Raw genomic sequence first — 22,881 nt, forward strand, 5'->3', positions numbered from 1 at the left:
ATCACCATCTTCTTCATCTTCATCATCATCATCACCATCATCATCTTCATCATCATCACCATCACCATCATCATCTTCATCATCATCATCACCATCATCATCTTCATCATCATCAGCATCATCATCTTCATCATCATCATCACCATCATCATCATCACCATCATCATCTTCATCATCATCAGCATCATCATCTTCATCATCATCATCACCATCATCATCTTCATCATCATCAGCATCACCATCATCATCTTCACCATCATCATCGCCATCATCTTCATCATCTTCATCATCACCATCATCTTCATCTTCATCATCATTATCATCAATACCATCATTTTCAAGATGAAGAAAAGAGGAAGGAGGAGACATTTTCCTAGGCCTTTAAAATTCCATCCACTTCTGACCTCAGAATAATCTATAATCATCAATCACTCTGTCATTACATCTAAAAGGACCTGTCTCTACTATTTTGGGACTCACCAGATTAGTTCAGTAGAGTAACTAGATCAATGTCTGTCCCCTTGTCTATGAAGCCTGGCAGAGCAACTTGCTCTTCTTTCTGTATTCTCACTGCACAGAGTACCCCTGTGTCACCGGTCAGCCCTTACATTGTTCATCGTCCACTATGAGCAGCTGTAATTGATAGCAGGCTGAGTATGGAATCAAAGAGTTCTATTAGTCACCAGCAGTGACCTTGAACAAATCACTTCAATTCTCTGGGGCTTTGTCTCCTCACCTGGACACTGGGGATCATATTATTCACCTCTCAGGGTTAGTGGGGGTAGTTTTCCCAGCACATAGTAAGTGCTCATAAAGATCATAGCTACTAGAATTTGTAGACATGTCTGGGTTCCACACTAGATTATAAATTTAGTAAGGACACTGCCTGGCACATGGTAGATGCTCAAAAGTCCTTGCTAAAATACAAACAATGGCTCTGGGTACCTGGAATGAAATAAGGCATCAAAACCAGGGGCAAGGTAGTCAGAAGACTGTTGTACACATTCTACTCTTCCCTACTCTCCCTTTTTCTTCCTCCCAGGAGGTAATATTTCCTTGGATTGTTGTTAGGTTGCCTACATTGAGTAATGACACCCTAGCAGCTTTGTTCTAGCTAGATCAAAGCCCTCTTAGACATTACCTTGTCTCCTGCCCAACAGCCTAAGAAGGCAGAGAACTGGTTGGTCCAGGGTGATTATTCCCATTCTGTGGATAAAAACAACAAGGACTAGGACTCATGAACTGACTGATGAGCAGAACCAGCGAGTGCTGGGCAGCCTGCCAGGGCAATGTTGCCTCTTGGTGATTATTATATTTGTTTGAACTTCACAGACCTTTTCCACCATGGTGTAGCCAATACCAACATTCTCTGTATTCCTCCAAGTGCCCTATTCTATTGTTACTGTGCCTTTGTGCTAGGGTTACCAGAGCTGGGGGGGGGGGGGCTCCTGGAAGTAAAAAAGGGCGATCTGGGGCCTGACTATCTGGCAAATCAATACTGATCCAATGCATAGATTTTTGGCTGGTCTGCCCTTGCTAGAAAGTTGGAAAATTTTTATTCATTGAGCTGAACCCACTCATGGGTCACCCTGCTTTATCTGTGATGTTCTGCTAGCCAGGAATCCCATTAGCTGACTATGATAGCCTCTTGTACTCTACTCCTGAACTGAAAATATTTCTTTATTAGAAGTTTCCTAATGTTCTGGGCCTATGCATAAAGGGGCAGTCAAAACAGTACTTAGTAGATTCAGGGGGCCTGGAATAAGTTAAACTCTTTGAGATATTTTTTCCTCATTAAGAATTGAAATAATGTACGTGAAAAAGCACAGTGCCTAATACATGATAGAGGCTCCTTAAGCATTCATTAAACCAGAATCCCCAGAGTTCCCAGAGGTTAGCTTATTTATTCCCTGACTCAGAGTAAGTGCTCAGTAAACATTTGTTTGAACTGTAGGTGTTTTTGCATATATGGCAGGGCTATATTCATGGACCTTTCCTGTCTAGTTCAATTCTTTTTAAAATCTTTAAAAAAATATTTATTTATGTTTTGGGGAGAGCACAAGTGGGGGAGGAGGAGCAGACAGAGGGGGATAGAAGATCTGGAGTGGGACCTGTGCTGACAGGTGGACAGTAGCAAGCCCGATGTAGGGCTCGAACTCATGAACTGTGAAAACATGACCTGAGCTGAAGTCGGATGCTCAACAGACTGAGCCACCCAGGTGCCCCCTCTCTACTTCAGTTCTTAAGTTTTAAAACATGGCCATAGCAATTTCTCACTGGTCAACTTTCTACACATCCCTGATCTTTTTTTTTAATTTTTATGTTTTATTTTATATTTGAGAGAGAGAGAGATAGAGAGAGAGAGAGAGAGAGAGAGAGAGCACAAGCAGGGGAGGGGCAGAGAAACGGAGACAGAATCTGAAGCAGACTCCAGGCTCTGAGCTGTCAGCACAGAGCCTGACGCGGGGCTTGAACTCACGAACCATGAGATCATCACCTGAACCCAAGTCCGATGTTTAATTGGCTGAGCCACCCAGACACCCCTGATCTTAATACCAAGCTATCAACTCATCAAATTCGTTGAGAGTCTCCTATGTCCCAGGGGTGTATTCCCATCTACAACATTTCACAGAGACATGCTGTCTCTGTGACGGCAGCTTGGACTGGTCTCCTGCCATGCTCTCCATTGGTAGGACATCTCAGCATGTGTGGACGGTGTGGGAGGTTTGGCAACTGCCTTGGAACACAGCTACATTTAAGTAGCATTTAACAGTAAGCCACCCAACTGAGGGTGATGTAACCATGAGCTCAAGAATAAATATATTCCATTCTCACCTTGGAATCCTCCATGCACTGCTGCTGACTTAATTGTGCTTTAAGGCCAGCCGATTGTCAACCCAGTAGGGACAGTTCTTCCATACACGTATAGTAAGGTTGGGGAAACACAGTCACCATGTGACAGTTAAATCCTGTTCCAAGTCCTCTTTGTGCACGTGTGAGTGTGCGTGCCTGTGTGTGTGCAGAGTGTCTTTTTCTCAATGGATTCTGGACACGTTGTCTTGCTGGCGAATTCCACACCCATGAGACGTGTGAATCATGAGACCTCTTTGCTGACAAATGTTCATCGTGGTGTTATTATTTGCAGATCTGAGGCACAAAGGGAACGAGCTATCTTTGCAAGTTGGAGGGGAGGGCCAGAGAGCAGTGACCTTCAGCTGAGGGACCCAGTTTACTGGAGGTGACCTTGCCAAGAAGGATCCAGGGGAATACCTATCTTCACTAACGACCCTCCTCACCAATACCCGTCTGCCTATGGGTTTGGTGATTTTGAGCTAGAACATTGTTTCAGTCGGCAGTAAGCTTACAGCCCCAGGGGTGATGGAGGCTTAGACAATTTACTGTGAATACAAAGGAAACCATGGCATAAGAGAATTATAGAGGAGACGCTACAAAGGTTGGGTAGACATTGAAGTAGGCTTTGAAAGATAGGATTTAGATGTATGACAATCAGTGGGCAGAATAATATTAATACTATCTACTATTTACTGAGCATCTACTGTGTGAAAAGCACTGTCTATGGATTATTTTATTTAATCCCGACAAACAGCTCGCAAGACTCACAGGGGTTATAACTTGCCTTAGGTCACAAATCTACAAAGTGAAAGAGCTAGGGTTTGCACTCCGGGCTGTTTGCTCTCAGACCCAGGCGAGAGTACACTGAACCACGCTGCCAGGGGACCAGTCTTCCTGGGTGGTGGCGCAGAAGGCAAGCGCCAGGAGGCAGAGGAGACCCACAGCTAACGGGACTACAGGGCTTCTTTTACATCCAACCCTTTGTCAACACACTTATTTAATAAACAAGTTACTGCGAACAGTGCGAACAATATTTATCTCGGTTTCAACAACGCCGAAGAGCACATCAGCGGATCAGGACCGACTCGAACGCAGGAAACCACCCTTCCCGGAAGCCCAGGAGGGCAGAAGGACCCGGATCGCACAGTGCCTGGGAAAGACTTCATTTCCCAGCATGCAGCGGGAGGGCCGGCCCACAGCTCCCGGCATGCCTGGGGAGGCGGAGCGGGCCACCGCGGGCTCCGCCCTGCTCCGCGGCTGCCCCGCCTCTGCCTCTCGCCCCGAGCCAATGGGAAGGCTCCATACTGCAGGGTGTGACGGGGCCGGCGCCGCAGAGGAGTTGCAAGTCGGCGAAAGCGGCGGGAAGTTCGTACAGTGCAGAAGGCATCGCGTCTACGGCTCGGGGTAGGGAGGCCGCGGGCCGCGAGCGCCGGCGCCGAGTGGGGGGCCGCGGAGGGGCGGTCGGGGGCCGGGCCGGCGCGGGGCGGCCGGGCAGCCGTGACCTCGGGCGGCGCCGCGCGGGCGTCCCTTCCTGCCTGCCTCCCTCAGGCCCAGCCGCCGCCGGGGTTTCCTGCACCTGCCAAGCCGGCCCCCCAGGCCTAGCGGCACGTTCTCGCGCGGCCGGACGTGCCTCGCGTCCTGGGCGCTCCGGGCCCGGTGTCAGGGCCGGGGGTCGCGTGCTAGCAAGGACCGACGAGGTCCTTCTGGCATCGTGAAGTTCACATTCTGGAGAGGAAACACCGAATAAAAAGCAGACACTACAGTTTGCAGACCCTGAAAAGTTCCCTTGAAACGAGGACAGGCGATTGTAGTAGGCCAGAGTGATGGGGGTGAAGGAGGGCATCCAGAGGAGGTGACGTTTGATTTAGGAACTGAGAGTGGAGAAGGAGACTGCCCGCCCCCCCCCCCCCCCCCCCCCCCCCAGGATAGCACTCCAGGCCCGGGAACCTTAGGGTGGGGGGCTGTCCCCTTACTAATCTGTCCGTGTCCGGGTGAGGCCCGGTAAGAGCTTGCCCTGGAGGGCATGGTGCCAGGCGGTGGACTCCCTGGGTCGTTTTGTAAGGGATCTTCGTATTCCTCTGACAGTTCCTTCTCTGTTCTCTGTCCCTGGACGCCACAGTGACACCCTTTACTGATGCAACTTTATTCGAGGCAGCGAATAGTTTTTTTCCCAGCGCCGAAATAGTTTGTGGCTCTGGTCTCTAAACTCTTCGGTGATGTAGGTGATTCTACGAACAGCTGCAGAGTCATTGGGTTGGGAGCCCGAGAGAGGGGGACGCTCGATTCCTGTTGAGACCGTCCATGTTTCTAACTTCTTTTCTGTCGAGTCATTCGTTACTGTTTTTCTGTGTATCGACTCTTCCTTTCCCTCCCCCACCTCCCTTTCTTGGAACAATTTGGAAATAGCACCCCAGTAGAGGTGGCAGTTTTTGGGAACTGTTTAAGAACCTCATTAATGCTTTTTCTTTCCTCTCCCTCCCTCCCTTCTTCTTCTCCCTCCCTCCCTTCTTCCTCTCCCTCCTTCCCTGCTTCCTTCTCTGTCTCTTTCTTTCTAACTGGAATTGCCTATCTGTTGAGTCCGAATTCACAAGAGGGGGGAAAATGTCACCATTTATTTTTCGGAGATCAGAATCGAGACACCTTTTAATGACACGCTGAGCAAGTCTTTGGGGAGAATGTAGCCTACAATTTTGAAGCCATTTCAGAGGGAAGCAAGGGTTCTTTACACAATCATTTTAGATTATGCTGTTGAAAATGATATGTAGTAATTAGAATTAAATTTCTGAGTAGATAAGGTTATGTTCATTTACCCATAGAAGGGAATGTAACTTAAGTAGTCATTTAATAATAGCTTTCTCTGCTGAAACGATCCCAGATGGTATTCACTGTGCACCTACCTCAACATTGCTGATCTGATTGTGTTTTTATTGTTTAAATTTTTTTTTTTTTAACATTTATTTATTTTTGAGACAGAGCATGAACGGGGGAGGGGCAGAGAGAGAGGGAGACACAGAATCAGAAGCAGGCTCCAGGCTCTGAGCCATCAGCCCAGAGCCCGACGCGGGGCTCAAACTCACGGACTGTGAGATCGTGACCTGAGCCGAAGTCAGACGCTCAACCGACTGAGCCACCCAGGCGCCCCCTGATTGTGTTTTTAAACAGTAAAGCAACTTGAATTTAATAACAAAAAAAACTGGTATTAGGTATCACTGTAAATTTAGTACTAATATCGAGTACAGATGTTAGGTTTATAGTGTAATGGCTTCTTCTTATGTTTAGTACTGCAAAAATTATGAGAGGGTGTATGTTAAACAAATGCGGTAATGGAGTAGAGTGTCAAACATAGAATCTGGCATATAGTAAGCTAGTAAGTGCCCAGGAAGTGGTTCTATGCAAAGCTTAGGCTAAGTTTTATTCCAGGATGCAAGTGTATATATAAGAACAGCAGTGCATTCAAAATGTTGACAGACCCTAAAATTTGTTACATAGGTCCCCCCCTTTTTTTTTTTTGTAGTTGAGAACTAATGTGAGATAATGGTAAATATGTAAGTGAATGCCTTACATGTCTGGAAAAGAAAAAAATAAGATTCTTATTTTGACAACTATATATTTTTGCCCTGACGTTCTCCCAAATAAGATACAGTGTACAACGCATAGAATTTTGATTTGCAAAATAAAATTTTGAAAGGATTTTTGATTTGAAAAAGAAAACTTCCTGGAAATGAGGCAAAGCTTTAACATTTGCCTTCTGTCAAATGAAGGATGAGTCCTGAATTTATGCGGATGTGCAGATGCTGGTATCTCCATGGATCAGGCAGCTAACCTAAGGGGAATTAAGTGCTGCCTCTGTGTGTGTGGGTGAGGCTGTCATGAAGATTGGTCTTGATGGGTTATGAGAATGGGTTGGTAACGGAATAGGACTGGAGGACATTTTTCGGGCTGGTAGGCTATTTTCTGTGTTTGCCGAGGTTATTTTTCAGGGTGAACAGAAACGGACTCCTTTATTCACAGGATACCGCGCCTGACTTGTAGATGTCAGGAAGTGTGCTAGGTACGGTGTGTTCTTGCAGTTGTAGTGTTTGTAGATAAAATTTAGAAAAGACGGAATTTTTAATAAGGGCACAAGATTAATTTAGAAAGGTGATAGAATCCTGACAGAGCACCCGACAGAGTAGGTAGGATATGTTTGTAGTCTAGGATGCGTTTGGCCCCTTTGACCGAAATTCCTGAGAATATGTTCCTGCTTGGCCTTGTAAGCGAAGAGGGCTGTGCTCTTTAATCTTTCCCCATTTTGGCTCCTGAATACCCTTAAATACCTGGCATTTTGAAGTTGCTGTTTTGGAGTCATTTCATGCGCTTTCCTAATTGTTCCTGCCCCGCCTCTCCCGATGTTGTCTCACATCTCTGCACTCAAACCAAGCAGTCTGCTACTCTTGTCCTGGGTGACCTATGGGCAGCCCTTTCAGAAAGGAATGCTCTCTGGAGAGCTCAGAGAGGGCTTAGGTGTGCCCTTGCCTCCTACTAAGACTTCGATTTTTAATGCTCATCAATAAATACCAATGGCAAGAAACTACCTTATAGTGGCATTCTCCAGTAGATTTATTAAGAATTTTATTAGCCACAGCATCTTGGTTAACTTGGAAAAACACAGTGTGAGTCATATTATTTCTTTAGTCTTCATGTAAATACCTGAATTTTGATGATTCTTTGCAATAACTGCTGTCTCTCTATGGGTTTCTGGCCCATTGGATGGGAACCAGTTCTCTAGGATTTGAAAACTTGGATCCAGTACAAACTGACCGATACTTAGGATGAACATTAAACATGTACACACAGGAAGATGTTTATCAATAAAGTCATATACATTAAGAGGGATGTTGTAGTAGGTGGAGTCATATAATTGCATGGTTATTAGCTGGAGATTTAGGAGTGCTCTGTCATACACTTTTTAAACAAATAGCATACTTTATTGGAAGGACACATTTTCTTATGGACCTCACTATCCAGTTGGTCCCACAAGGGACTGAGGAACTGGAAAGTCATTAGGAACAAGGGCAGCACCCCTGTTCCCCACTCTTGGGGGTGTTCTAGTTCTTTCTGTGCATTTATTTCATGTCTTTGCAGACCGGCTGTCGTGCTGCTGTTTGCATGTGGATGCCTGGTCCACAGCTAACTCCTTGTTTCAAGAACCCAAAAGAGACTCCATTATCCATTTAATTGTCAGTTATACTTAAAATTTTTAAAAATCAGGAAGTTAGAAATCTTCTAGCCAAGATAACTATAGCTTTATTTCAGATTAATTGCTTTCTCCAGTTTTGCCAAGTAACAGCTGAACAAATGCCATTGTTTGATGATACTATGTATAAATGCACTGTGATCACATATCACAATACTGAGAGCTGGAAAGTGCTGTTAAACCTTTAGTTTCTGTAAGCTATGTCTGGAATCCATAGAAACAGAAACTTTTATTGTTGGCATTATTGCATCTTTTCACTTCTTATTGCAGTTTACTATATAATAAGGCAACAGATATCAACAAAGAGATCATATCTAAGTATAAATTCTTTATTAGAGATAATAAGAAAAAGTCTTTGGGAATCCAGATAAACGTTTTAAAAACTAGTTTCTTAAAAACTAAGCTCAGGTTATAACATTTAAGAGGCTTAATCTTACTGGTTTTTCAGGCCTTCAGAAAACTTTTGTTTTAATTTTTTACAGTTTGTTTCTTTTGAGAGAAAGAGAGAGAGAGAGAGAGAGAGAGAGCATGCACATGAGTGAGTTGGGGACGGGCAGAGAGAGAGAGACTCCCAAGCAGGCTCTGCGGCATTGGTAGTGTGAAGCCTGATGCTGGGCTCGAACTCGTGAACTGTGAGGTCATGACCTGAGCCGAAGTCAGATGCCCAACAGACTGAGCCACCCATGTGCCCCTGTTATTTTTATCTTAGGAGCACGAGCAGTGGCGACGGGTAAGGGGAGAAAGATGCTCAGCACGGAGCCTGAGGTGGGGTTTAATCCCACAACCCAGGGATCATAACCTGAGCCAAACTGCTCAACCGACTGAGCCACCCAGGTACTCCTGTTTTGGCAGTTTCTTAAAGAGCTAAATGGACGCTTAACAGTTGTACTCTTGGGTGTATATGAAAACGTATTCATACAAAGACCTGTACATGAATGTTCATAACAGCCTTGTTTGTAATAGCCCCAGCCCGAAAACAACCCCATCCATCTTCAGTGGGTAAATATGGTTAAATAAAATGTGGTCTAGCCATATAATGCAACACCACTCATAATAAGGAGGAACAAGATTATCTACATGTAACAATTTGGGTGGGGCTTATGGGCCTGGTACTGAGTGAAAAAAGCCAATCTCAAAGGTCTGTGTGAGGGTATGAAGTTGTTTATACAGCATTATTGAAATGATAAAATTGTAGAAATGGGGACCAGATCAGTGTCTGTGGGGTTAGGGCGGGGGCGGGGGTGGTGTAACTACAAAGGGGTAGGACAGAGGAGTTTCTATGTAGTGACAATTCTGTTTCTTGATGGTTGCACAAATCTTTACAAATGATAAGATGTTCTAGGACTATGCGTACATGCGTAAAAAGGCTGTAAAAACTGAAAGTTGAATAAGTAGCTTGATTACTAACATGGTATTGATGGTGAACCAATAATATGGCATTAATATGGTAAATTTCCTAGTTTTGATATAGTACTCTGCTTGTCTACTGTATGGGCTGGACCACATTTCATGTAACCATTAACCCAGTGAAGGACACGTGGATTGTTTCTAGTGTTTGTCTTTGACACACAAAGCTGCTAGGAACGTGCCTGTTCAGGTTTTCTTCTTTTCCTTGATTTGAGTATAGTTGACACACATTCGTTTCAGGTATATCAAGCTGTGTAGCTCCCATCTGCGGATACATCTCTGTTACATTATTGACCGTATTCCTGACCCTGTGCCGTTTATTCCCGTGAGTTACTCGTTCCGTGGCCGGAAGCCTGTATTCACGTACAGGTTTTAGTGTGACTAGGAGTTTCTATTCTTATAGGATTAAGTGCCCAGGAGTGTGAACGTTGGGTCATGGGGTTAAGTGTATGTTTCCCTTAAGAAACTGCCAAGGGCCCGTTTTCCATCGCTGTCGTCACTGTGGGAGGTGCGGCTACGCCACCTTCCCGCCGGCGTTCGGCGTTGGCAGTAGTTCTTATGTTAGCCGCGACAGTAGGTGTGCAGGAGGTATCTCGTCATGGCTTCAGTTTGCATGCAGCTCCCTGGTGGCGAGTGGTGAACATTCTTCTATCTTCTTTGGTGACTCGTCTGTTCCTACCTTTTGCCCATTTTGTGGCTGGATTGTGTATTTCCTTCTTGTTGAGTTCAGAGCGTCCTTTGTATATTCTGGATACAAGTGCTTTGCCAGGTACGTGATTTGTAAACATATTCTCTCAGCCTGTGGCTTGTCTTTCCGTCTGTGACACTAGTGTCTTTTGTGGCCCCAAGGTCTTTAATTTGAGGAAGTCCAACTTACTGACATATGGATTGTGTTTTTGGTGTCATGCATGTGTCAGAACTCTAATCCTAGGTCAGAAGGATGCTTACAATTTTATGCCTTACGTTTAGATCTGTGATCCACTTTGGGTTAATTTCGGCACAGGATATGAAGTTTAGGTCTTGTATCTTTTCCTTTTGCCTGTGGATTTCCAACTTTTCCAAAACCGTTTGTTGAAAAGACTACCCTTGCTCAGTTGAATCATATTTTAACTTCATAAAAAATCAGTTGGCCACACTATAAGTTGCATATCAAAATGAAGGTAGGAAGTGAGTGAGCAGTGAAGTGTGAAAATTAATACAGGTTTAGGAAAGTATGATACGGCTTGAGTCTTGAAAAAAATATGTATGGGGCTCCTGGGTGGCTCGGTCGGTTAAGTGTCTGACTTCGGCTCAGGTCATGATCTCATGGTTTGTGGGCTTGAGCCCCACGTCGGGCTCTGTGCTGACAGCTCAGAGCCCGGAGCCTGCTTCGGATTCTGCATCTCCCTCTCTCTCTGCCCCTCCCCTGCTTGTGCTCTGTCTCTCTCTGTCTCAAAAAAAAACCCAAAAAACAAAAACAAAACATTAAAAAATAAAAAAAAAAGTATGTATGGATTTGAGAGGAAGTGGGCACATGTTTTAGAGAATGGCATGAGCAAAGGCAAGTCCTAGAAAATTAAGAACTGGCTGTTTCAGGGAGCAGGCGTGTGAAAGGGAGGAGGAGGATAAAGTAAGGCTAGTTGCTTCAGGAGTGTGGAAAGCTCTTGGCTAGATTATAGAGTTCATAAACAGTTTCATTTGCTGCTGCAGGTTCTTGAGCAGGAAAATTATATGATAGAAATGACATTTGGAGAGGTTGTTGTAGGCCCTATGTAGCAGTGACAAGGTTTGCAGGATGAACAGGGTATAACCATGGCCCTAAACTTAGCGCTTCGTGTTACAGATGCCTACTGGAAAGCTCAAAAAATGGTGAAATGTCAGAATATTAAGTCCGTAGTATTTCCTAGAAGAATCATGGTAGATTTCAGACTTTTGCCGCTGTCTTCAGTGATGGACACAGAGAACTCTGCCGGACTTCCAAACTCTTAATGCTACTTTTAGTACACTTTACATGTGGGAAGAAGAGTAGTTTCTTTTCCTTTCTTTTCTTTTTTTAATGTTTATTTATTTATTTTGAGAGAGAGAGTAGAGGGGAGAAGGCACAGAGAGAGGGAGAGAGAGAATCCCAAGCAGGCTCTGCATTGTCAGCATAGGGCCCAAAGCGGTGCTCGAACCCACAGACCGTGAGATCATGACGTGAGCGGAAATCAAGAGTCAGATATGTAACTGACCGAGCGACCCAGGCGCCCCAAGAGGAGTAGTTTCTGTTGACTCATTGTTGATGTTTCTTATCAAGCTTAACGGTCCAAGACATGAGCAACTGAAATGTGAATGCATAAGGAGTTAATAAATTGGTCCAATGAGGCAAGTTAATGGCATTGACTTTATCGTGGCCCAGGAGAGACTTGGGTTTTTCAGTCAGTTGTCCTGATGCTTGTATGTGAAGAACTGTGCAGAGAAGGAGGGCCAGCTCTTGAAAATTACTGAGCACCAATGAGGAACAGTGATTCCCATTGCAGCATTAGGGGTTAGGCTTGGGCCAGAATCTGGAAGAACTTCCAGACAAGAAGAGCATTAGATGCTTCATGCAAGTGATCCAAACGATCTGTAAGGACGAAATAGGAACCTGCATGCACTTTGGGAACATCTTGCTTTAGTCAGGGGAAGTGCCAGGGACGGGCCATGTGTCATAATTTATTAACTTGTGACCTAAATTACTCAGTTTTTGTTTTCTTAGCGCCCACTTCATTTCTTGATTTCTTTCTCTTAACAAATTCATACTCCCCCCCTCCCCCCCATCTGTGGGAATCTCTTGGTTTCTGCTTTCTTTTGTATATTTAAAAGATTATCGTGGCTACCGATTAGACTTATGTCATTTAAAAAATAATCACCCAACAAACAGAACTTCTTTCATGTCAGACAGACTGCTAAATATCAATGCATTTCTGCTTTCTTACTTAGAACATGGCAGAAGCATGCCATTCCATTTTTTTAAAACAAGGAGGACTTCTTGAGCAAGGATTTTCTGCCTAAGAGATCACCATGACGTGTGTTAATCAAAGATTGGCAGCGTGAGAAGCTTTAGCCCAACTGTTTATTTGTCTTCAAAGTACCTTTCCTGTTTGATTGAATTTCTTTGGTCAGATTCTTTTCCACTAGTCTAGATCTTTTTCCCACTGAAATGTTGAGATTGACCAAGAATGTTTCATTTGTGATTGCAACCCTTCAGTATCATTACGGAGTTGTTGTTGTTTTTTTTTTTTTTTCCCCTTCTGCAGAAGAGCAGGCTCTTACAGTGCTATGCAAGCTGCCCATTTAAAACTATCATTGCTTGGCACCTATGCCCTAGTGACAGTTTGACCAACATGTGAGCAGGCACACTGCCATCCTGCCAGATGGGCGTGAGTGTAGGCAGCCAAGAAACCATGTATCTGCATCTAGTGTATTTGTTAAGGGCAGGATTCCCAGTCGGGGATGTTCAAACGTCTGTCCATCCTGAGCTTTCACGCCTATGGATAAAGGGATGTCATCATTAATTTCAGCTTCTGACTGAGATTCCATGGGCATATAAGAGCTTCTTGGCTCTTACAGAAGTAGGCAATTGGGGACAATCAGGATAATTGTTCTCTCCTTCATCACAGGACTACTTCAGATAATCCTTTCCACTTTCTTCTAGGCAGCTAGGTTTGCAGTGAGTACAGACCTGATCAGATATTGTCCCAGTTCTAGAATATGTGCTTATCCATTTGTTTTGTGGAGTACAAAAGCTTTGAAAGTCGTTTAATGTTTGTACTTTGGACCACGATGTATGTAATAGAAGTCAGGTAGATCTGAGTTCAAATATGAACCGCTGTGTGACATTAGGGCAGCCTAATTTTGCCATCACATCAAGTTAAATAATACCTATCTCAGGGTGGCTGTGAGAATGAACTGTGAGATGTGGATCTGAATTACTCAGTATAGTGTCTGGCCCACAGTAAGTGCTCAGTAAACATTTATCATCATCACTGCTATCATTGTTGCTTTAATATACTTGAGGGTATTTTTCTCTGGAGAATTATTGGAAACAGGACATCTTTTTTCAGCTCATCTCCCACCACTTTTGAAAGTCATGTATTGGGGGGCGCCTGGGTGGCTCAGTCGGTTAAGCGTCTGACTTCAGCTCAGGTCATGATCTCACAGTCTGTGAGTTTGAGCCCCCCCGTTGGACTCTGTGCTGACAGCTCAGAGCCTGGAGCCTGTTTCAGATTCTGTGTCTCCCTCTCTCTCTGACCCTCCCCCGTTCATGCTCTGTCTCTCTCTGTCTCAAAAATAAAATAAACGTTAAAACAAAAAAAGAAAGAAAGTCATGTATTGGATATTAGCATATTGTCTGGTCTATAATAGAATGCTTCCAGTGACCGGGAACTCACTACTGCCTGAGCAGGTGGGACTAGTGACATTTTAGAGGGGTCATTCTTGGTTGGGAGAGGGGGTTCCCTGAATTGTAGGATGTTCACCAGCATCCCTGGCTATGAGGACAAAAATCATCCCAGGTTGAGAATCACTGCTCTAGAGACAGCCTATCCTGTTTTTAATAAAGTTTTGACTGTTAGCAAGTTTTTTCTTACATTGAATGGAAGTCGTCTTTATTATTTCTCCTACCCCATTTTCTGTCTTTTGGAGACACTTAGAACAAGCTGAATCTCTCTTCTATATAATGTCCTCTGGAATACTCAGATGGTCATCAGTCTTCTTGACTTCATTAGCTATTCCTTACAAGGCATGATTTCATGTCCTTTTACCACATTGGTGGCTTTCCTTTGATTTAATTCCATTTTCAAGCTGTAGTGTTTAGGATTGAATTAGGATTGTAGTGCTTTGGATGTAGCATTTTTCTTCCATAAGTATAGGGAAGAATAGTGCCTTTCTTCTTCTACATACTGTATTCTTATTATCAGCTCTAATAGCTTTGGTGATTACATCATACACTGCTGTATCTAAGCCTGTTGTGTCTAAGTTTTATCTTTTTCAAACTCAGGCATTAGTTTTGCGGTCCAACATGGGAGCTTGGGCTTATCCTGTTAAATTTCTTTTCATGGGATTTAGCTAACTGCAATCTTAATTTGTGGTTGACTCTGAACTTTCTGTTAGAACAAGTAGGTGATGATGCCATCAACTGAGATTGAAGATACAGGAGAAATGGCTGTGTGTGTGTGCATGTGTGTGTGCGTGTGTGCAAATGCAGATTGAAAAGAGGATTGAAGATGGAAGCCCGGGGAACCCCAACATTAAGAGGCATCTGGGGAGATGAGAAGGAAAAAAGGAGACCAAGGGAGGGGTGGGCAGAAGGCAGGATGGAAATGAGAGGAGAGTCTCGGAGGCTGGAGTGACTGTGAGAAGTACTGAGGTAGATCCTTGGACATGAACTGAGTAGGACACGGTCTGCTTTCCCTGCTCGTGTGTGTTTGCCCCATCATTTTACTGTTCAGTTAATGGGACTACCTGGTCACTTATGCCTGAAAAACGGTGTCATTTTTCATGTGTCCTTCACATTTTTGTGTCTATTTGAGTTACCAACTTCTACTAATTAAAAAAAAAAAAAAAAGTTTTTTTTTTTCTGAAGTATAATACACATACTGAAAAAGAGCACAAATATTAAGGATCTAGCTCATTGATTTTTTTTTTTTAACAAAGTGAACACACTAAAATTACCACCACCAAGAGCAAGACAGTCGCTCTTCCAGCGCTCTAGATGCCCCCCTTGTGCCCCTTTCCAGTAATTACTCCCACCCAGGGTAACCACTATTCTGACTTCTATAACTATAGCTTAGTTTTGCCTGGTAAATGAAATTATACCCTATATATTATGCCTTATACATTAGTCCTTTTTACCAAGCTTTCTAAATTTAGCATTGTGTCTGAGGTTCATCAAGATTGTTGCATATAGTTTGTTTTTTTAATAGGTCTGTTGTTCTGCTTATCTGTTACTGCATAACACATTAGTTTTGGTTATTAATTACTGTATAACACACTACTCCAGCCTTAGTGGGGTAAAACAGCAACCATTTTATTGGCTCATGGATTTTGTGGGTTAGGAATTTGGTGGGCGTAGCTTGTCCCTGTTCTACAGTGGCTGGGGTTTAGAATCATTTAGAGGATCCTTCACTCACATATATGGTGCCTCGACTGGGATGTCTTTTTTTTTTTTAATTTTTTTTTTTCAACGTTTATTTATTTTTGGGACAGAGAGAGACAGAGCATGAACGGGGGAGGGACAGAGAGAGAGGGAGACACAGAATCGGAAACAGGCTCCAGGCTCTGAGCCATCAGCCCAGAGCCCGACGCGGGGCTCGAACTCACGGACCGCGAGATCGTGACCTGGCTGAAGTCGGATGCTTAACCGACTGCGCCACCCAGGCGCCCCTCGACTGGGATGTCTTAAAGACAGTCATCTGGGATTATGGACCACAGCAGGGGACCTAAGTGTAGGATTCTCCACTAGGTCTTGGGTTTTCACAGCATGTTGGCTGGGTTCCCAGAAGATGCTTCCAGAGAATGACTTATCCTTGAAAGTCACATAATGTCACTTCTGCTATACTGTTGGTTGAAATAGATACGAGCCTGCCTGAATTCAAGAGTAGGGAACATTGACCTCACGTCTTTCTGGAGAGGTGTCAAAATTTGTGACTATTTCTAAAAACCATCACAAATTATATACCACAATTTTATCGTAAATGGATTTGAGTAGTGTCTACTTTGGAGCAGTTACGACTAATGCTGTTGTAATCATTCTTGTTCATATCTTTTGGTTCACATATATATTCATTTTAGTTGAGTATACGTATGAGAGCAGAATTGTTGGTCAGAGTGTGTGTGTCGGCAGCTTTGATAGATAGATGGTGCCAGTTTTCCAAAGTGGTTGTACCATTTTATACCCTCAGCTAACAAGGTGTGTGAGATCTAGTTGCTCTGCAGTCTTGCCTCTACTTGGACTGTCAGTTAAACATTTAGAATTTTGAGAGGGCACCTGGATGGCTTAGTTGGTTGAGTGTCCAACTTTGGCTCAGGTCATGATCTCACGGCTCATGAGTGTGAGCCCTGCATCGGGCTCTGTGCTGACGGCTTAGAGCCTGGAGTCTGCTTCATATTCTGTGTCTCCCTCTCTTTGCCCCTCCCCTGCTTGCACACTGTCTCTCTTTCTCAAATGTAAATGACCATTAAAAAAAAATTAAAAAAAAAAAAACATTTGGAATTTTCTTTAACCATTCCGTGGTTGTGTACAAGTTATCAGTGTGATTTTAATTGGCATTTCCTTGATAAATGATTCGAACATCTTTTCATACACTTGTTAGTTATTTGATTATCCCATGTAGCAGAGTGCCTGTTCAAGTCTTTTGCCCATTTTTGACAAATTGGGTTGTTTTCTTCTTATTGGAATATTGGAGTCTGTATATATTCTGGATATGAATCCTGTGTGCAGTATATGAATTGTAAAAATCTCTTCTTGTCCTGTGACGTGCCGTTTCACTCTTGTAATGTGTCTTTTGATGAACTGAAATTCTAAATTTTAATTACATCTTACCAATATTTTCATTTATGATTAGTGTCTTTTGTGACCTGTTTAAGAAGCTTTTGCTACTCCACGGTCATGAAGATTGGTTTTTACGTTGTCTTCTACTGGCTTTATTATTTTACCTTTCATAATTAGGTCTGAGTCTCCAGAAATTGATTTTTGTGTGCTGTGAGGTAGAGAGGTCAAGATTCTGCTTCCGTATATGGTTATCCATATCCACCCCATATATGGTTATCCATACAAGTAGTAGAGGATAGCATTGGGTGAGGTGAACACAAGCTGGGAGTTAGGGTTCCTGTATATCCAGCCTTAACCTATTTTTCATGAACCTTCTGAACTTGGGCTTGTTATTAAACCCTCTGGCCTCAGCTTCATCTGTAAAAGGAAGGACTTGAATGAACTGTGTTTTGATTTTCAGTCTGACTGTGGTTTGTTAGATCATTCTATCTAGTGTTACAGTTTTATTTAGGCTTGTTAGACTCTTCTTAGATCTGGATTCTAAGGTAGTCATTATATGTCTCAGCTTTATGCTCTCACCAGTTATGATGAGCATGCTATTTAGATCTTCATCTAAGCTACTGATGAAAGGTAGATTTTTTTTTTTTTTTTTTTTTTTTTTTTAAATCACATTGGCAAGTCACTGCCCAAACTTGGTCTTCTGATCTTCTTGGTATGCTTTGTCCCCTGCCAGGAACTCATTATTGTTTTAGTAAGCCATGGTTCAGGACACCAGTTCCATTTTTGAAAGCCATTTGCATATATTATTCCTTGCGTTTGTCCCTTACTGCGGTTGCCTACTTGAACTTCTGAGTCACAGATACAGTGTAGAGTTTCATGAATCGGCAGAAGTCGTTCATGACCAGTGAGTTCTAATCTCGACAGAGTCTCCTTGCATCTTGCAGATGTGCTCCAGGAAAGTGGTATACCTTTCAATATCAGGTTTACACACCTATAATTGTGCCCTAAGTAGAGTCGTCAGGAACCACCCAGATGACATAACAGGAAATCTGTCGTTTGCTGGTTCCTTTGTGTTCTTAGAGGCCTGCTTTAGGGTGACCTCTAGCCTTCTTTCAGAAGGTATAGTTTTGTTTCCATGGAACACTGTAACTCTCGTATAGCTATTGTTCCTTCCTTTATTATCCTTGATCCCACATTTTTCTTCTCATTGACTTTTTTTATTAACTTTTTTTTGAGTTTACTTATTTATTTTGAGAGAGACAGCATGCGTGCACGTGCACGCTCTCAGGGGAGGAGCAAAGAGAGGGGGAGAGAATCCCAAGCAGTCTCTGCCGCCAGTGCAGAGCCCGATGCTGGGCTCGAACTCACGAACCGCGAGATCATGACCTGAACCGAAATCAAGAGTCGGACGCTTAACCTCCCCCTTGTCGTTAACTTTTTAAGACGCCTTTATTGAGATCTGGTTCAGATATCGGATTCACTCATTTCAGGAGCATTGTTCAGTGGTTTTTAGCATCTCCACAGGATTGCAGCTGTCACCATAATCTGACCGTACAATGTTTTCATCGGCCTTAAAGCAAAGCTCCCACCCATGAGCAGTCGCTGTCCTTTCTCTCTTCACCCCCCACAGCCCTAAGAAACCTCTAGTCTGCTTTTGTCTCTATAAATTGACCTATTCTGGAAATCTTACCTAATGGGGATTGTAAAATATGGGCTCTTTTGTAACAGGCTTCTTTCACCCGGTATGGTGTGTTCGAGGTCCATCCATGTTGTAGCAGGCATCAGTGTTTCCTTTCTTCCTGTTGCTGAATGATACCCTGTTGTATGGATAGCCCACATTTGTGTATCCATTCATCTGTTGAAGGACATCGGAGTTGTTTCCATATTTTGACTATTGTGAACAATACTGCTGTGAACATTTATGTACGAGTTTTTGTGTGAACGTATGCTTTTATTGCTCTTAAGTATGTACCTATGAGTAGAATTGCTGTGTCGTAAGGTAACTCGCCGTTTAACTTTTTGAAGAACTGCCCAATTATTTTCCAGAGTTGGATGCACCATTTTACATTTTCACTAGCGTGGGATGAGAGTTCACAGTCTCCAGGTCCTCCAGATCCTCACCAGTACTTGCTGTTGTTTTTTTTTGGTTTGTTTGTCCCTTAGGGACTGTGAAGTGGTGTCGCATTGTACTTTCGATTTTTATTTCCCTAATGACTAATGCGGTCAAGCACTTTCTTGTGCTGTTGGCCATTTCTCCATCGGTTTTGGTGAAGGTCTTCCTAAATCCTTTGCCCATTTTTAAATTGGGTTGTCTTTTTATTATTTAGAGTTCATTAGCCTCTTAACGTTCAGTTTCATTTATTTTCAAGCAGCAACATTTTTGGCCCTGGTCTTCTCTCCTTTGTTTTTCTTTCATTTTTGTTTGGGGGACCATTCATCCTTTCTTGTAGTTAGGCGAAGGGGTTAAGAGGGTTTTCAGGCCTTTTGCGTTCTCTTGGCAACAGCTTCCCTTGGCAACCTACGTATGGAATACCTTAGGCTGGAAAATGCACATCTTCTGATCATCGGGATAGATCCTTTATAGTTCATACTGGTTCTAAAATGAGGCAGGCTTCTTTCCCCAGAAATCGGTAGGTGAAACACCTGCCTGAGATTTTAATCCCAGTCATTTTACAGGTGAGGAAAAAAGACCTGGATAAGTTGGAGCACGTCCACGTTCACAGCAGGTAGACCTGGTTCATGGCTTTAAATCAGCCCGTTCTAAGAAAAATCTGTTGGTTTCTCGTCAAGTGACAGATTCACGTTAGGCCTGGGATACCAGGGTTAGACAGGGTCGCTAAGTTCCAGATTCTCACAAAATATGTCAAAAGAGAGTGACATATATGCAATTAATGGTAATATAGTGTCACAGTGCTGTGAAATGTGGGCAAAGTTGTAGAGTCTAGTGCTGTTAACACCACTCAGTGTTGAAATTTTCACTTGACTTTCCTTTGCATTGTAGGCAAAATTAGATTTCTGAGTAGTTGATTTTGTCTAGACCATTTAGTAAGGAATGGTAACACTGCCGTCATTCACATGCTGAGATTGCAGAAGAAACTAACTTCAGAATGTTTGGGGTTTTATACGGCACCTGAAGATAGTCTCATCAAGTACACGGTTTTTATACGTAATTATTAACTATTTTTTCAGATATCCTGCAGTGGCTTATTATATCATTTTCCCCTAAATTTGTATCAATATTTTACACTAGAAAAGACAGTTAAAACCTTCTTTATGGAGATCTTTACATCAGTGACTTATTTCTTTTTTTGTCCTTTTGGTCTTTGGAAGTCATTCTTTTTATTTGACAGTTAGGCTGTGTATTTATAGTAACGTGTGAATGTATTTCTGTTTTATCTTTAATGCTGTTTTTTAAAAATGTTTATTTATTTTGAGAGACAGAGCTTGTGTGAGCGCGTGTGTTCACGCGAGTGATGGAGGGACAGAGGGAGAGGGAGAGGGAGAATCCCACACAGGCTCCATGAGTATCAGTGCAGAGCCTGACATGGGGACCTGAGTCGAAATCAAGAGTCAGATGCGTAACCAACTGAGCCACCCAGGTGTCCCTTTAATACTGTTTTAATGGCATTTGTGATAGTATTATATTGTAGTATTAAAGCAAATATTTTACCACCTTAAGACTTCTTGTTTCACAAATGATTGGTTATGCAGTATGTGCTCTCTTTTAATGCTTGTAGTAAATAACAACAAGGCATTTATTTTTGCGGAAACTGTATTTTCCATACATGTCTTTTGAATCTTGGTCCTGCTAACTTAACTGGTTGCGAAAGCCATGGCCAAATGGTTCAACTTGTCTTATTCCTGGTTTTGTTATATGAAGTCAATATGATGCCACCTAGGTTTTATGGGTATTCTTAGAGCTAGAGATAATGTGTTTAAATTAGCCAACATAGAGCCTGCCATATAGGTGCTTAATAGTGAGGGTAGCTGTTGTTATATGTTAGTTCATTCATGTGTAAGAGCTGTTACTAATGCTTGATTTATTCTTCCTGGTATGGATTCAGTCGCATACATTTGTACTCATTTAGGATTATTTGGGCAAAAATAAGTGATTACATTCATGTTAAGAAGTTCACGTCAATATTTGCTTTCATTTAATAGTCTTTCGGACTGTATTGCTCTTTGAAGGCTGACCTAGTCTTTACAGCAAAACGTAAAGGTACGGTCTTGTCTGCAGAGGTGGGCATTCAGAGTTCCTTTTCTTCATGGTCCACTGCTGTGCTCTTAACATGAGGCGATTGCTTGGGTGGATCCTCCTGTTAAAGGAAGGGAGTGCAGGTGGATTCCAAAGTTACAACACTGGAAAGAGCTACTTGGTATTTTATCTGATACAAGCTCTTTTATTATTCATCAAGAATTCTTTAAAAATGTTTTAACTGAAAAATAACATGCACACAATAGGAAATCTAGACAACATAAGAGGATAAAGGATGGAAGCTAAACCTCCTATCACAAAGGTAACTTTTGCTACTAATTGATTATATACTGTACCAGTGATATGCTATATAGACACATGTACTTCGTTGCACAACTCCCCGGGGGTGCTAATCATATTTATGCAAGCGTATGTAGCATACGTTTTTCACTTAACTATATTTTGGAGACTGTTCCATAGTGATGTATATGGGTTTATCTCTTTTTTAAATTGCGTATGACTTCATTCTGTGGATATGCTGTCATTATTTCCCTTCTGATAAGCTCCCTTCTGATGTAAATTAGGCATGTCTCTAGTCTTTTGTTATTGTATTTTGTGGCAGTGAATATCCATGTACAAGTTAACCTTAAAACAAGTTATTCTACTAGCAAAAATGGATTCATTCAGGAATTACGGCATTGTAATTTGGGACGAGCAAACTGTGGCCAAACCAGAGGCTAGTCCGACAAACAAAGGAGAGGAACGTTATTTTACGAAGAAAGAGGAAGTTGGGAGAGATTGTTTGAGAAAGAGTCTGTTGGAAAGAAGCAAGAGTTGAGGGTGATGAGGTTTCTCACCGGCTGAGCTGCAGGGGTGATCTGTTTCTTGTGGGAGATGCAGTGTATTTCTTTCCCTCTTGGGGCCTGTAGTTGATGACTCTTTTCTGTTGGCCCTTCTTCTGCCGGGTCTGTCATTGACACCTGTTCCTGTGATTGATGTTGGGTGGTATGGCTCCTCCTTCTGTCCCCCTACTCCACTTTAGTGAGGTTTTCTCTCGGTTGATTGTCACCTACATTTGACAGGATGTGAGTATACCTATAGGACAAATTGCTAGAAGTGGACTTACTCAGCCGTAGGGTGTGTGCATTTACAATTTTGGTAGCTAATGCTAAACTGATGGGCCTTTTTTTTCGTATTCTTACCAACCCAGTGCATTTTCTAACTCTTTGAGTTTGGATAATCTGATAGCTTAAAAATGCGATTTTCATTATACATAAAGTGTCACTGTAGTTTCACTTTGCATTTTGTTGATAAATGAAGCTGGGCCTATATGCTGTGATCTGCAGGATGTAGTGTCAGTGAAAGAAATCATGGCGACGAACAGGGTATATAATCTTTTACCTATTAACCTCAGAAGCCAGTGATGTAGATAAATGTATTTTATTTGTTTACAAGAGAAAAAAGGAGGGGAAAACTAAAAACTAACAAAAGCAGCCACACGGAGGGAAAGGCGTGGAAGGGGCAGAGATGGAAGGTAGACTTCTGAGCACGCCCCGTGTGGTTTGGTTTTGGGGTGCGGATGTTTTACAAAACCGTGAACACCCAGAAGAGAAGAAATGTGTGTCAGTTAAACACTCAGGTTAGTGTCTGGAACTAAGAATTTTAACACACGAGAATAGAGACAAACAAAGTCAAAGA

At 42.8% G+C, this 22,881-nt stretch overlaps 1 protein-coding gene across 3 annotated transcripts in view; it reads left to right on the forward strand.

The window, feature by feature from the left end:
* Positions 1 to 4,142: 4,142 nt before the first annotated feature.
* VRK1 (VRK serine/threonine kinase 1) overlaps positions 4,143 to 22,881 on the forward strand; it is a 76,951-nt gene continuing 58,212 nt past the window's right edge. Inside the window, exon 1 of one of the 3 annotated variants that reach the window (XM_047863709.1) lies at positions 4,143 to 4,257. Coding sequence is in view for 2 of the 3 variants with exons in the window: in XM_047863708.1 (XP_047719664.1) it covers positions 10,055 to 10,265 (211 nt within the window). In the remaining variant the exon portion in view is untranslated. Of the gene's footprint in view, positions 4,258 to 9,970; positions 10,266 to 22,881 lie in introns of those variants that run through there. The other 2 variants (XM_047863708.1, XM_047863707.1) reach the window with 2 other exon arrangements.

This window comes from Prionailurus viverrinus, chromosome B3 (assembly GCF_022837055.1).
Source record: "Prionailurus viverrinus isolate Anna chromosome B3, UM_Priviv_1.0, whole genome shotgun sequence".
Classification (NCBI taxonomy): domain Eukaryota; kingdom Metazoa; phylum Chordata; class Mammalia; order Carnivora; family Felidae; genus Prionailurus; species Prionailurus viverrinus.